This window comes from Denticeps clupeoides, chromosome 8 (assembly GCF_900700375.1).
Source record: "Denticeps clupeoides chromosome 8, fDenClu1.1, whole genome shotgun sequence".
Taxonomy (NCBI): domain Eukaryota; kingdom Metazoa; phylum Chordata; class Actinopteri; order Clupeiformes; family Denticipitidae; genus Denticeps; species Denticeps clupeoides.
Genome location: NC_041714.1, coordinates 7,128,887 through 7,145,705, shown reverse-complemented (window position 1 = coordinate 7,145,705; position 16,819 = coordinate 7,128,887). Strand labels below are relative to the sequence as shown.

Genomic DNA, 16,819 nt, shown 5'->3' with positions numbered 1-16,819 from the left:
GTTATAAAACCAACTGGTAAATTATACGTTGTTAAATACTTTATACAAAATATTGTGTTTGGTGCTATCCACTAAGAATTATTTTTTTGATGACTCCAAATTTTAGATTAAACCACTGTTTCATATGGCTAATATACAGGCTAATAACACTTCATATGTCTAATAACATTTCTTTTTATTGCTTTTCTGATTGACGTATGGGATTTTTTACATTTTAAAATATTTAAAACTTACCGCATCACCCTTCTGCCCATTTTGCCCCTGAATGAAGAGAACAGCATGATCACATGTGGCAGAACGATTACAAACGTGTGTGCAGCACCACTAGTACACCGGCAGTAATCTAACAGCCCTGGAATTGGTTTACGATATGGAAACGTACAATCAACACTTTCTTATATAATAACGATAATTATTGTTTTTAAAAATAATTACCCCTAATCATTATTAGCTAAATTATCCTCCTCATCACCATAATGACCATCATTATAAATTATGCTTGACCAGTCTCAACACAGACTCTGTGCTCAAAAAAATTCTCAAATCACTCAAACAAGTTCATGCTCATGGGTGGTGGGGTACTCACTGCTTTCCCATCCAGTCCAATTGGGCCCTGGGGAGGGGAGAATATGAGAAAGTTACCAGAAAATGCAGAAAAGGCCTGCGTTGTGATCTGAAATACACCCTAATTCTCCTGCAAGGTAATGTAAATCAGCCATGTTCATATCCATACAATATTCATTCAAATAGCAGGGCCAGTGTTAAAAAACATGAACATACAAATCTATTTAATAGTATTATTAAATATAGAAAAAAAGTGTTGCTACTAAAAATCATTCTAATGAATATAATAAAAACTAGTGCTGGGAAACCTCTAATACTTCCACTAGCGCAAGTGGAGGTGAATAAACCTGGACAATTCTAAATTCCAGGCAGACACAATGTCTCCTGTCATCCAAGTTATATGTATGTGTATTCAGAGACAGATGTTCAAAATAAAACAATGTTAATTTGATGATAATGCCCGACACTAATAAAAACATGTATGGAAAAACAGTATATCTGATATATAATAAAAAATGTGCATCATCAGTTTAATCCCCCTCAGAGATACACTACACATATACCCTGTACAGGAATGTATGTCAAGTGTTCATCATCACCCTAGTCCATTATATATGCTTTTAGAGTTTCACAAATATCTGTACACTCCACACAAACTTCAAGGTTAAGTGGTGAAAGACATACCGGGAAGCCTGGAAATCCTCGGGTTCCTGGCTGCCCCTAAAGCAAGAAAAATAAACAAGTTGAGAGAAATATATCATGCCTTAGGAAACTGTGAGGGCAGAAGCCTTGCTTTTGCTTGGGTGGGTTTGGGTTGGAACTGGGGTTTACAGATTGAATGTGAGAACAAACCACCCCAAAAAGAACAAATCACAGGAGGGAAATGTTGATGAAGCCTGGCAAGAAGGGAGGAACAAAGAACAATACCCCAACTGATCCGAAGAGCTTTGAATGACAGAGATTATGAGAAATGACCATCAGAGCAACAATGACTTTTACAGCCACAACATCCGAGGACTTTAACGTGAATTTAAACCTGTGCCAAGGTATGACTTGACGTATGGTCTGTCATACCTTCAAATATTTTAAACCACAGCCTTTCATAAATTATTAATGTAATCTTTCTGGTTTTCTGTTATGATCCCATCACATTTATGGTAAGTCTAATAATTTTTTTAAATAATAATTTAGATTCTATAACCCCATGATATTGACCGAACCATCATAAGAGCACCAAAATCAGACTTGTTGAAGCATCACTACACCACCTTCCTATCGGTTGAGGAAAACATCCGGAATCATCCTGAACATCATTGCTAGTGGCCTCAAGGTTAACTAGCGGTTAAGGAAGCGGCCCCGTAATCAGAAGGTTGCCGGTTCGAATCCCGATCTGCCAAGGTGCCACTGAGGTGCCACCGTCCCCACACACTGCTCCCCGGGCGCCTGTCATGGCTGCCCACTGCTCACACAGGGTGATGGGTTAAATGTAGAGGACAAATTTCACTGTGTGCACCGTGTGCTGTGTATCACATTTGACAATCAATTCACTTTCCTCTTCTTCTTCTTCTAACTCTCCAAGGAACCAGAGACCTCAGAGTCTCAGGTTTTACACTTTTCTACCTGGGTGTCTATCCCTGTACCCAATGACTCTGGATAATGAAAACATGCGGAGAAACAGTGAGGGAAGCTAATGAAGGAGGCACATAGATCACATGACTCTGCCTTAGGAAGTTACAGGAAGCCAAACATCTCTTCTGTCCTCGGGGGAACCTCCACGTCTAGAGCCCTCCCGGATGGACCAACCAGAAAACATCCCTGCGGTTTCACTCCGTAGTTGGCCCTCTCCATTCTCCTGACAAGCAAGGCCAGGACGTTAGAGCAACCAACTCATTCAATGTGTTCAGACGAGTCTTAAAACCTACTTCGGTTAATCACACAGAATGCAGATACATATCAAAATCTCTCTACTGAAGGTTTATATATTACCATCACCACAGACTCTAAAAATACGCACATAATAGGGAACAACATAATATGTCTTAACTGTCAGTTTTCTACCACATATCCTCCACTGGGAGATAAACAGTTGTACAGCATGTACAGCATGTTATATTGGCTGCAGTTCCTCTCATCATTTGTGAGAATCTTGGCGTGAACCACCCCAACCCCACCGTGGCTGCTTTAAGAATTCACTTCCGTCACCCCCTTCACCGCCCCTCGGTAAATCACCAAGAGATCACTACTGTCCCTCCTGGGCGAGGTCAAGATTCCCCTGCTGACCTCTCTATTAGGGCCGAACCTGTCAACCCCCACCTGTTGCTACAGATCACTGTTAAAGTCACCCCCCACCCCAACACACACACTCATGCAGTGGCAAGGACAAACTAAGGCTTTGCACATCTACACACAAATCTATGGCTCTGCCATGCTCCAACAAAACACTTTTAATGTCTGATTCTCACAAGATTAGAATTACAAGTATGTACAAACATACACGCACACACAATTCATTTCCAGTGGCCGTATTGCAGCTACTGCTGCATGCAACTAGAGAATGGGCCTCCTCCACCCAAACACAGCAAGGGAACGTACCGGAACCCATCACAGGTCAATCACAGAAAAATGCAAAGAATAAGAAGGAAGGAGTGGAACGGAAGGCAGTGCCAGGGAACGGAAGAGGGAGTGGGTGAGGGCAGAGCTGCCATTGCGGCTACAAGCCTCATTTCTCTTCTCATTTTCAGAAACAAGAGGAATTGATCAAAAGGATGTCAGCCTCGTGCTCCACCTGTTTTTATTTCTGCTCGACTTACTGCTCTGATTTACTGTTTTAGTGCATTTGAGTTGGTTTAAAACTGAAAATGAGCTCTGACGAGCAAAATTACAGGGTCACTAAAATTCCTCTCACAGCGGCTTGATGAGATCTTTTGATAAGTTTCAAAAATGTAAAACAGAACGTATTATATATGCTGATTTATTTCTGTTTAATTATAAAAACCAGAGCATTGCAATCTTTGGTGAATTTTTGGCTTGAGTAAAAGCGAGAGAAACACCACCAGTCAACAGATGGAGCAGTCATGACAGAAGAAGAAAAGGAGCGTTAATGGAGAAGGTGAAGACACTTACAGGAGGTCCTCGTGGGCCAATGATAGACAGACCTGGCTCCCCGGGCGCTCCCTATGGACAGATAAAGGGCAAAGGAAGAAAATGAGAGAAGAAACAACCGTGAAAGAACAGAAATTAGGCTATCTACTTCACGGCTAAAACTGACCCTAACCTAGAGGACTGCAGCCAGACATTCACAACCAACCAACAGGCAGAACCGGACAAATTCATATGCACATTAAATATACCTCACTGTCCAAAACAGTGTCCAGTCCTCACAGAACACATGGATATCAGAAGAGGAATACAGCAGGTTACAAATCTAGAGGGAACGTTAGAAAATTCCATAAAGTTCTCATTCTCCAGAGAAAATATTACTGTATTGGGACTCTGTGACGACTCTCAATATTTAAACAAAAACACGGGTCTTTTTGTCTTTACATGTGGCTTAGTCTTAAAATGTTTGCCAACATTTGCCTACACCATTAAAGTCAGACTTTCAAGCTCAATTACGTCCGAGGGTAACAAAACCCGAGCAAGATTTCCTAAATTCCAGCTGGAGCCATACACTATGACTGCCCCACAAAGAGGCTAAGTGCTGGACAAACAAGAAATAAAATGTCCTTCCAGCATCAGATCCCAGGTCAGGCTGGTGGTCAGCTCCCCACAGGCACAACCACAGAAGAAGGTCTATAACCAGACGCGGCAGGTCTCAGGTTTCTGGCACTTTCCTTAATAATCTCACTCGGTTGCCGAAACTCCATCAGTGAGGCCAGGTTTACATGGTTTTTGATGTCCATTAAATGCCCAGGTGTCCCTTCCAAACAGAGACCCCTGGGGGGTCTGTCTTCAAGATGCCTGTGGTTTGCCCTCTCTCTTTAGCTACTGCAGGAACCGGTGAATGGACGTTTGGAGGACCAAACCCACGTCTCCTTGGTGCTAGACTTTCATACTGAGTAGGTCATTTTATACAAACTGTGCATCGCAATGAATCCGTATGGTTCCCCATGTTTATATAGGTTGCAGAAACACACCCTGCTAAATAAAGTCCAAACTAGTGCACTGACCACACACTTCAGCGGTCAGAACTACCATTAGCTGCGCTGTCAGTGCTGATCGGGGATTTGGGGCTCTTCAGGAGGCTCTACTTGCATCTGCCTCTCGCATGGAAAATGACTCCAGAAGTACTGGTGGAGCTGTGGTTTCCTCAAAAGTCTTCGGAGGACTCCATGTACCATCTGACCGAAAGAGCTACAGTGGGGCTCAACCACGGGGGGGGAATTAATACATTAATATCATTTTGTCAAGTTCTTACCCACACTATTGTCCAAAAAGTTGTAAGTGACTGGTTGTGTAAGTGTAATTTAACAACATAATGTGAAAACAGTCTCTTGCTCTTGTTTTAAGCATGTGTAATGCTTAAGATAAAATGTCCATTGCTTCTCTAGACGCATCAAAGTTATTTTAGCAACTTGTCTGTTGCCTAGAGACACAATGGAACTTTCAATTCAACGTTACACATCACAGACAAGGACCTAAATAATTTCTACAAATTGTGTTATGGTTTTTGCTTAGCACCACTGACCCTTAAAGGAACTGAGGTAGCCCTGGGATTTCTATATGAAAAAAAAAACAGATTTCTGACATTTGAATTAAAATCATTCAGTGCCAGGCAGAAAGAAGATCACTGCATTTTTTATTCCCTCCATAAAGAGGTGCTCCATTTAGTACTCAACCAATCACTAAAATGTACCCACTGTCAAGGTCTACAAACCCCCAAAATACCCCACAAAGTGCATTCCGTTCTGGAATTGGGAAATGGCGTGGAGATCACCCAGCCACTGGTCTCCATACGTTCCTTGTGGTCTGGCATTGCGTTTCTCCTTCAGAGGTTGCTTTAATGAAGATCTATGGCCAAGATCTGCTGCTCCATCATGCTCTCTCAGCAGGAAGACCTGGTCCATACCGCACGTAAAGAACATGGAGAGAGCCGCGTTCTCCTGAAACACTATGGGAAATGCAAGGAGGCCTGACAGATTTGTTTTGGAGCAGTGTCCCTCAAAGAGTTCCAAAAAGCCCCATGCATTCATCCACATCACTACCCGCAGACTCTGGTGGTCACATTAGTGCTCTCCTGTTTTCACTTCACCATTAGGGGTTCCCAGAACACCACACACAGAACAATGCTTAAGTGGCTTGGCTGCTACGTTATTCCCACATTATAACAAAAGCCACAGCATTTTTTTCTCTATTTCTGTATCTCCACCTTCCTTGAGGTCTGACACATCACAAATCACTCCGCATTTGAAGATAAGCTACCCTCCCACCCCAATACAAACGTGTGAAGCTTTTTATTCTAACAGTAACAGAGCAGCAGTTATTTCTACTGCACTGAGACCAAATAGGGGCCAAGCAGGAGAGCTGTTTCTTCTCAGTCTGACATATAACCAGGCCAACCAGACCAAAACAACGCCATGATGGGGATCATTTAATTTGTTCATTCATTGAGTGTTGGGTACAGCTAACCTTCCATAACGTTGGGCTTTAGAAGGTGCAGACAATCGTTTTTTTGTTTTTTTTATAGGGATTTATGAGAAATCAGCTCAGGTCATTCAACCATTGTCGGAAGCAGCACAGCGAATCTGATCCTTAGAGGTCTTTCCTCCTGCCAGTATAAATGAACTCAGCCTGGACCATATCCCCTGTCACACATCGAGCAGCCGAGATACCTTCATCTCCCCTCAATTCCAATGGGCAGAAATGAACAACAATGCAACAAGTATCCTAACCCAGCCTAATGCAGCCTAACCTACTGCACAGCCAACACACTTACCTTCTCCCCTACGCGTCCCTTTAAGCCCTGGGTCAGTCACAGCAGACACAGTCACATGCATAGTGAAGTGAAGGAGAGAGACAGAGAGAGGGAAACGGGGTTAGACAGGTCCACAGAGGATACACACACATACGCACACACATGCAGCTGCCTCACAGGAGGGTTCAGAGTTCAGAGGTCATGGGGAAGGGGGTGTGGTCTGCTGCTGGACTGGATAGCTACTGGAAATAATCTGTAACTCTCCTGTAATGCGAACTTGCTTGAACACACACCTGGACACACATCATGTGCTTAGAGGGTCTCACAGTGGGAGAATAAATAGCTTTTTTAAGCAATTCTGAACTGAAGACACTAGGGTCTCTGGAGGGATCATCTAGAGAAGGACTAAGAGAGACAACCAGGTAATCGAGAACCCATGAGTCCGCCATATAAATCTGGCCATGGTGTAGAGATTTTAATCAGAACTACTGGACCACCCAGAGAGCAAATATGAGCAGTAGTACCAAAACTTTGAAACCTGAAATTACTTCTTCCTGTTTTGCTTTATTCCTGTGCTAAAACTACATTTTCCTTCACTGCTGAAAAATTTCACACTGACATATTTTCAAAGAAAAAGAAATTGCTTTAATTTTAAAATAGTTCTTCATTATTAATATTTTTAATGATATATAGTTTATGTCCTATCACATCCTTGTGGGCAGACGACTGTTGGGCCGTGTCTTCGGGGTTATCATATTTGTAATCCACTCACCATTCTTCCAGGAAGCCCCATTGATCCTTTGTCACCCTAATGATCAATGCAGAGTCAGAAGAAGAGTTGTCAACAACGGCGCTGACAAAATGCGTCTGTTATAAAAACTACGGCCTGCAGCTTAACTTTACAAACATTCTTTTCACACACAAATCGTGACTTTGTGCAGTCATGGTTTTTTTAATTAATAGATTCATAATGTTCACAAAGTTAAGCTGACCAAAGAGAGGCTTCTTTAGTCCGTCAAGCACAGAACGATTGCATTACCGATGCAGTCATGCCAAAGACTACGAAATCTACAAAAACTACACAGAAAGAGCAAGAGAAATCATTAGAGTCATTCCATTATTGAGCCAAATGCATTTACATCTTATGTGTCACAACCTCTAAGTCCTTCCTTCATATTTCTTCACATCTAAATATTTGATTGAAGTTGCAAACATTTTTTTTTTTACAATGTTATAACTAGATTTTTACAATGGATGCCCATACAGTGGAAACCAACGATATCCAACCTAGCAGCGGAGAAAATGGCATTAATCTGGGTAAAATGTAGGTTCCCTGTGGGAGGTATACTTATGCTTTTACAACATTACTCCTAATGGGGGATGAAGATTACATGTCTTGGTGGGGCGCTGTGTTATGCGGAAGGGACCGTTTTACAACCCAAGCCCACCACTGCTCTGAACTGTCTCTGCGCTAATAAAAATCAGGTCATTAGCCAAATGAATAATTTTTATGAGCCTGATCATGAAGTGCTTCTCTACAGGCGTCTCTCTCAGTAGCGGCCATAAACTCAGGCAGACAGAAATGACTTGCAGTGTGGAGCTGCTCATTCCTGAGGTGTGGTTTTATGGGCATAACTAACTGGGATGCCTTGGTGGGAAAGGAGCGGTGACAGATTTTGACAGCTCAACTGGCTGATGGGACAAGGACTAAAACCCATAACAACATCTGCTGAGGCACCGGATCACAGGGCGGCGCCATAACTGTGACAGTCTGTCCAGGGGTTTTTATGAGCGGCTATCTTTTGCTGATACTGGATTCTATATCATGATCTATATTTATACAACGATACAAAGATAATGCTGCTGGTCTTCACCTAACCTACACTACCAGTCAAATGTGTGGAGACACCAACTCTATGGCGGATATGATTCTATAAAATCTAAAACAGTAAACATATTTCATCAGTCAGACTCTACCTTCATGGGCGCTTTTCACAATATATCTCACAAGCAACGTGAGATCAACATTAACACAAAGTTCTCAACACAAGAACACTTTCAGGACTGCTGGAAAACCATCTCCACTGTCTAACTTAATGTGGCAAAGAGGGTAAAATAATGTCCTTACAGTGAGGTTCACTGCATTAAAGCATAGTTCTTCACTTTTGAAGCATAGTTCTTCACTTTTGTTCTACAAGGTGAAAAACACAAGCAAAATTGTGTACAAAAATGTGTCCTATGAATGCGTCCTCTGAGGTGGAGCAAAATTGATATTTATATCTGTATTGCTAAATAAAAATAACTGCACTGTCAGCACTGGAGATGCTAAACAATAGAAGAAGTTCCTATGGTACTACAGATTTTCATGCTACTTAGCAAGCAAACCTTTGGAATTAGGGGGTTAAGTACGCTCTTGCAGATGTGCTACTGCGCTTCATACATCCAGAACTGCTCTCTGGGGACGCTCTGTGCTGACGCCCTGTCCAGGGTGCTGACGCACTGTGATGAGCGTCTATCTGTTGCTTTGTCATGGGACTGAGGCTCACAGCAGCGGCAGACATACGGTTCAAGGAAGAGGTTCTTTGACCTTTTCCAGTCTTCCGTTAGGCCACTTAAATTCCATATTTTCAATCCATGCAGTCCAGTCTCTCTACACTACCATACTAACCTCTCTACACTTCAGACTAACCTCTATCTTCATGACTGATTGACACACTACTGTCATCATCATAAGCAGCTTCATTTTTTGTGTTTGTGTCTTCATCTTAGTGTTCAGTTTTGTTCTGCAATGTAAAAATATTCACAGTAAGAACGAAAGACCCGTAGATGCGTTGAAACTTTGACTGTTAACTGTATAAACTGATCTGTCTGTCTATATGTTGTGTGCATGGAAATAAAGTTAAGGGGGGAAAAAAACTTAAATGACAAGAATAAACTGGCCACTGTGGGCTGTGGGACAGAAAGAATGCTTTCACTTCATAAAAAAAGACATGTATGCATTTGTATATTTTAAAACACAACGTCCGGCTTTGCACTCCACTGTCAGGAAACTCTTGTCTGGACTTGTCTACAGTCCAAACCCACACCCTTCAATTTTTCAGACACTTTTGATTTCATTTCCAGCCGCAATCGATCACATTCCTTGGCAGGGAAAACATCCTCACTTTGACCAAACCTGTCAACTAATTCCACAAAGCCATTACTTTTCCCGACTCCCTTCTTTCTGATTCCATTTCACGAGCCCACACTGTCAAGGCTGAGGGGGATTGCAGGGGTGGAACTGGCAGCCGAGGTCAGAGTTCACATCCTAGCTGGGCTCCTGTTAGCATGCAGTGATGGAGGCCAGATGTGTCTGGGCCTTTGTTAGTAGCTTTAGAGGTCCAGCAGTAGCTTGCGTTACATCAGAATGTCCAGCAGAGCCTTGGAGAACATTTAGGGACTTTCTGTACTGGTAAGCTTGGATGTTCATAATGGAATCACTCGATTACAAAATGACACCTCTCTGATTGGTTCTTTTTTTGTTCTGCCATCAAAGTAAAAATGCCTTTTTGTCAACAAGTGACAGTTTAAAGAAAATGTTCTCAAAGAATCTACTTAAAGTGCCTGATCTGAAACTAAACTGAATTTCAACAGTCTGAATTATTCTCAGACGATTCCAGTTTGACGGCTCTGGAGCCAGTTATATCCGGCTTGAAGGATGCTGGTTAATCCCAATAAATACACGGTTTCCCATGAGAGGCACTTCAGCTAAAAGATGTTTCTGATGGAAAAGGAGCAAACAGGAAGGCATGCGGAGAGATGGACATACACACGCACATACATGCTGACACACGTACACACACACGGTGCAGAGGGAAAGACAGACATGAGTTCACAGGAGAGTTACCGGAAAGCCCGCTCTTCCAGGAGGACCCTGAAAAAAGGGAGGAGAGAAAATAAAAAACGAGTAAAAGGGAGTGTGAATTTGTCAACATCATAGAGATAAAGGGACACATCATACACATACACACACACACACACACACACACGTGCACACACTGAGCCGAGCCATAATAAAATGTATATTTCACTTTTTCTCTTTTTTAAACAAGTATTATCAAGCATAGAATCTGTGAACTGATTCTGGAAAAGTATGCAGGCAACACGCATACACCTTATTTGATATCATATCTGGTAACTATACTGTACGTCATGGTGCTTTATGCTGGTAAATATGGGGTCATTATTTTAGTCGACACTTTGCATGTCTTCTTCTTCACCCTCTTCCTCACGCAGCAGCTGAAAGGCCTGCTTTAAATGCGCGGACATGCAGGCCGCATTCTCTGCACAGCGCTGATGGCTTCCAGACGTCAGAGACCCGTCTGAAGCACAAAGCCTGGCCGCTAACTGTACGAGCGAGAGAATGCGAGAGCGGTGACCTTTCATCATCGCAGAGATATGAAACTTCTCCTGCAGCGAACAGTGACATGCAAATCAGACGTAAACTTCTGACCTTCCACAGGTCAGCGCAGACTAACAGGCTGCTATCCAATCAGATCGGAGCTGCTGGTCATTGAGATGCAAGAGTAGCTGCCAAAAAATGGCAAAAGTGTGCATGTGTGTGTGTGTGCATGTGTGTGTTATTTTTGGACTGCTGTTGAAATAGGGAACTCATTTATCCTGTTGTTGCTCTGGGATTTTGCTGCTACTGGGAGACATAAACATGCTGCTGGTCAAGCAGACACACAGCGCTGCTGACCGCTGGCAAACGGTCCATCAGAGGCTGAAGGTCAGAATGCAGGGGATAAATCACACCTCTGATAAGCTTGTGTCTGTGTGTATTATTTGTGGTGATGTGTGTATGTCTGTCTGTGTGTGTGTGTGCGTGTGTGTATATGTCTGTCTATGTGTGTGTGTGTGTGTGCATATTTGTGGTAATGTCTCATGCAGGAAAATTACAGGTGTGGTTCCTAATCCTCCATAAAAATTGTATGATTTCCAGTAAGAAAAAAGTATACTGATGAAATACACTTCACTGTATTTTAAGAATGTCTGAGTGTGTGTGTGTGTGTGTTACAGGTACAGGTGTTCCATGTGAGGAGGCCTCAGCAAGACGTTGACTCCAGAAGCAACCGTTTGTTATGATTGCACAGTAGCGACACACATGTGGCTCTCATTTGGAGAGAAGAGAAGAGAAGAGAAGAGAAGAGAAGAGAAGAGAAGAGAAGAGAAGAGAAGAGAAGAGAACTGAACTGAACTGAACTGAAGAAAAGATAACAGAAGAGATAAGAAGAGAATAGCTGCTGTAGGATAGCAGGACTCTGCCTGAGGGGTTATTTCATATGAGGATGAGGGACAACTCTTCCATGTCAATCTCTCAGTCCTGGTACAGGAAGGCCTGTAAACATCATAATCACCATAGTGATGGTAGATTTGAGGTTTTATTAGAAGGTGCTAATTAATGGCCATTACTGTTCATTCGTCGGCTCATGGCAGGTTGGCAGGAACGTCATTAGGTTCTTCCCTTTCAACCCCACCATGGCTCCGGTGTCCCTATAATTGTTCCAGTCTGTACAAGACGTGCCTGGCCATGGGGGAAAGGCTAAAGGTCCCACCCCATCAGCAGCGACCCATGAGGAGTGACAGACTATTATGCATAAATAAAAAAATAAGAGCAGTTTCGGGCGCCGGGCTGCGCAGGAAAAGGCCAATTTTCAAGGGCGGCTGCAGCGCTGCGCTCACACGCGCTTAATTTTGTTATCGTAAGTGCCTTGTGTCAACACGGAACCGGGATAATTTATAACCACTTTGCCCCCGTATCCCCCTCCTTGGCTGCCCGATCAGGGTTAGGCCGCTACACTGAAAGACAAGAGGAGGTCATCAATCAAGAAAAATCAGCCGCCGAAAACAAACTGGGTAAGAGGGGGTCAGCGCCTGCACGAGAGAACATCCGTCTTGAACGTGCACCCGCTCGGACCCAAGGTGGATGGCCCACTGATTTATTCTGTCTTTCTCACTCAACTCGTTTCATTTACTGGGAACAGGCACCTCTGACCAATCAGCGCTGTGCTCAAGTTGCGCCCAGTGTTTGTTTTTGCTGCAGGTAATCCAGTGTAGATTTTTACGTTCATCAATTTTCTTGTGTATCTAATCAGTCCAATATTTAATGTTTGTGTGTGTGTGTGTCTGTGTGTGTGTGCGTGCTTTTTCTTATAGAGGGTGAGATGTACCGTGGCCCTGAGAGGTCAACGTGCTACAATCACAACTTAACAGAAATGTGTAACAGTAGCAAAAAGCATAAGAAGATTTCCAGATGAGGCATGAAAAGTGCTAAATATGAGCTAAATCGTATCTGTTTGGTTTGTCCTTTATAATTGTCCTTTATGAGTGTTCTTGCCAAAAAATAAAGGTCAAAAAGTAAAATTTCAATAAAAGTGGTGTCCACAAAGATGGTGAAAATGCACACGACACCACAATACTCACAATAATTGTTCTCTGCCACCTTTGACGGAAAATGTGAGTCTTGTGTATACATGTAGAGTATGTATCTATGTGCTGTGCTGTGCGTGTGTTTGTGTGTGTGTGTGTGTGTGTGTGACTGCTCTTGCTTGATTAATCACTGCCAGTGGCCGCAGCAGGAGTGTCTCCTTCACCCTGTCGATGTGGGACGCAGCTGTTGCCTAATTTTAACATCCACCCGTCCTCATGCCAACGTCCTTTCCTCACGCACGATGCAACAGCACAAACCACATTCAACAGACATGTTTCCTGTCGTCTCCATTGTCCATGGAAGATGCGCCAAAACCTATTCAAACATTTCAATTTGAAATGTTTCTGAAATACAGAAATACATCTCTGTACCACTTCTGTACCAGAACTGCATGCTGGTACATACAGACCACACCACTGTTCTTATGTACCATGCATGAATTTAAAGGAACTTGCTGGCTGAATGGAAATTTGAGATGATTTTGCTGCTCGAACAGTTGCTTTTACTGAATTACAGACAATTGTCATAAAATGAAAAACCTCATGTGATATACAACACCCTGTCCCAGCATCCAAAGCTTCCAAAGGTTCTTCCTGATGGGTCCAGGAAGACACTTAACTATCGATTAATCCTGAGCACATCATTCCTCATCTTTAGCTAAGGCTGAAAACTAAGCTAAGGATAAAACTTTTGCAGCATCTTGCAAAAGACAAAAATATACAGTCTTCCAATTTGGAAAACATCTGAAGCCCTACCTCGCTTCCCCTCACAACTTACACTTGGGAAGGTTCATGTCAGGGGCATGCTCTGCACATTTCACAATGTCTGCAATGATAAAGTCCTTCCATTTCCTGCTCCTCAGCCCCATTTCTGAAACAGAGGACTATTTATTCCCTGCATCCTCAGTGCACTGACCGGCTCTACAAGTACGAGGTTCATTTTCTGTGGACTGGAAATAATCCACTAGAGAAAGGGAAAGTCCCCCTGAAGCACTATGGGCCATACGCTCTAATCAAGTTCACTTTTCAACAAGCACGGCAGCCACTTCAGACTGTGGCTACTAGGACTAGGAGAACTTTCCAGAAGTCAGTTCCAAATGAGATTCTCTACGGGTTTACAGACACAAGCCATGGTTGCTCTGGTTTCTATCGTCCTACTGGTTCTAAAGTGTGAAACTTTGCAAATGAACAGGCTGAGAGCCAGAAAAAAGAATGAACAAGGCAAAAAGCACACCATGCACCCAACCTCAAATATGTGATGCCAAAATATGATGGATGGATGGATGGATGGATGGATGGATGGATGGATGGATGGATGGATGGATGGATGGATGGATGGATGGATGGATGGATGGATGGATGGATGGATGGATGGATAGAAATGGGGTTACTTTACCACATCTTGCTCACACAGAGGTACTTACAGGAGGTCCTGCAAAAAAAAAGAGACAGAATATAAATGAACAGGAATGATGCCCAGCAATGTGCTACAGAACTTTTATGAGTTTACAATTGGAACAGTTACAATCAGAAGCAGTGAGAGAAGGTTTTGGAAGCGGTTTATAGGGTTTTTGTTAACTACAGGCACCAAACAGGTCTATAGGTTTCCCACAGAGTGTTGAGACCAAACTCCATCTACTCTCCAGATGAACTCAGTGACAGTCTGCATGGTTATTAATCTTCCACAAAAAAACTAGTGTTCTCAGCACACAAACTGAAAAGATTTGTTCTTAAGGTTCATCCTTCTGAGAGCCGCTCCCACGCATCCTGTGAGGTTTTGCTCTCCTGGCCGCCAAGTTAATGAGAATTAGGAGAGACCCAATGCCAGAACAGACAATACGGCCCACACAGGAGATTTCCACCCAGTGTTATGACGTGTTTATACCACAGAGAAACACACACCACACCCAGAACACAAAAACACTTTAGCACTTGTGGTGATGCAAAGCATGATTCATTATTACCCAAAATCACATCAGCCATATCCCCGGTTTCCTACTCAAACCAACAGACCATTGACTGAACACAGTGCATTATGGGGCAGGTTCAGAAGCACTCACCACAAAATGAAAAACCAAGGCATGATGGAGGTCTTCTATAGAGACGTCTTATCAGGCCTCATCTTAGAGCCTCATCAGCCATAAGACACAATGTACATTAACACTGTAATCCAACCCTGGCTCAAATGCATATTAGGGTCCCACTTTAGACCGTCCAGCAATTTCACTATGGCTGTAATGGATGTCCACTGCATCCTTAAGGCATCTAATAAAGACAGGAGTGACAGTACCACCTTTGTGTCAGAAACGTAATCCAGGCCTACAGTCGCATTACAGTTTGGCCAAGGGGCGAAATTAAAACCTTTTTTATCTAAAACATATGTATGAGGTAGTACAGTATAGCTCGGGTATCTTTCCTGGACAGGGACATGCTCACACACAGGGCCTCATGTTTCCGAGCCGTGATCTCCCCGTTCAACGTGGGTGCGCACCGACGCTAATCAGAGAAGACTGGCGCAGCAGACAAAATGAGTCCAAGAGGGAAAAGACGGGGGCTGTGAGGGGACAGTTTTAGCCCCTGCAAAAACAGCCAACGGGAACACTAACAAATCACTTCCTCGCATGTCACCTCCAATCAGAATACTGCTGGTCCACAGCTTGGCCGCCTCATTGCTGTGTGAATGTAATGAATTCCATTTTTTAATATTTCCAGTTTTAAAATATTTCAAAATAGTGAAATGAAACCTGCTATTTAAACTTCGTTGAAACACAAAAGAAACACTGGTGGCATTAAGTCTTTTGTCATTTGGTATTACGTCTTTTGTCTTTTGTCATTTCGCCATGTAAAAATAGTATATAATAGTATGTTGTATATATCAGTATATAGTATATTGCTTACTATCTAGCAACTATGAGTATAAAATAAACCGGCAACTCAGGTCTTCACATATTTTGTCATATTATACACATAATAAAGTCATTCTTCATAAGTGTTAGCAAAACTGATGCTAATTTAGAGATTTGCTAATGCCAGAGTTTTGGAAAATCTCACTGGCAAGAGACATTATTTCCCACAAACTACCTCAATAGACTTTTTGTTCAAAAGAGCAAACGCTTCACCTCACACGTGACAACAGGAAAAGCAAAGGCTGTTTTGCCACGAACTTTGACATCAGGTGCCAGGAAAGTTGCTGCATGGGACAAGGTCTGTTCCTAAAGCAGTGTGTCACTGTGACTCATCTCTGGAGGAAAGGGCGAGTCTACAGAGGAGGGAAGCGGGGTACAGAGGTGCCTCTTAAATTACAGCTAATGATGTCTGGACACATGCGGAAAAGCATCACGGCCGGGGGAAGAACGCTGAAATATACAGGATGGTGGAGACACACAGTGGTCACTATGACATGCACAAACACCATGAATCTGACAACCAACAATAACTCAACAAGGCATAACTGCTGTCACGGTCACGCCAGTGACATGCAACCTCCCTCCCCTCTTTCCTGTTTTGTGGAACTCGTGTTTTTCCAGTATTCGGAGGAAGCATCTTTCTCATCTTGGCTGCTGAGACAGCAGGCACTATTTCAGTCCAGGATAAAAGCAACTGTCAGAATGAAAGCGAAGCCAACAACACACGTACTCTCAATACACACGCTGTATATGTCTGCGCATAATGGCCATAATGAACGCCCACACTCACAAATGTTCATGCCGATGCCAGGACTAACAACATCATTTTAGCCAGCGTCTCAGTCTGTTTCACCTCAACAAACACCGACACACACACCATATAATCAGTCATAACCTAACAAACCAGCTCATGTGATAACCAGCCAATGGAAAACAGTAAATCTAGGAATAACAAACAGAAAAAAAC

At 42.9% G+C, this 16,819-nt stretch overlaps 1 protein-coding gene across 25 annotated transcripts in view; it reads right to left on the bottom strand.

The window, feature by feature from the left end:
- The window catches only part of col13a1 (collagen, type XIII, alpha 1), a 73,693-nt gene that overhangs the window by 30,430 nt on the left and 26,444 nt on the right, over positions 1-16,819 (bottom strand). For 22 of the 25 annotated variants that reach the window (XR_003750490.1, XM_028988257.1, XM_028988258.1 and 19 more), the window contains exons 3-10: positions 14,371-14,378; positions 10,365-10,391; positions 7,251-7,286; positions 6,500-6,526; positions 3,688-3,738; positions 1,249-1,284; positions 587-613; positions 235-261 (exon numbers count right to left, since the gene is read on the bottom strand). Coding sequence is in view for 24 of the 25 variants with exons in the window: in XM_028988257.1 (XP_028844090.1) it covers positions 235-261; positions 587-613; positions 1,249-1,284; positions 3,688-3,738; positions 6,500-6,526; positions 7,251-7,286; positions 10,365-10,391; positions 14,371-14,378 (239 nt within the window). In the remaining variant the exon portion in view is untranslated. The remainder of the gene's footprint in view (positions 1-234; positions 262-586; positions 614-1,248; positions 1,285-3,687; positions 3,739-6,499; positions 6,527-7,250; positions 7,287-10,364; positions 10,392-14,370; positions 14,379-16,819) is intronic. The other 3 variants (XM_028988266.1, XM_028988270.1, XM_028988273.1) reach the window with 3 other exon arrangements.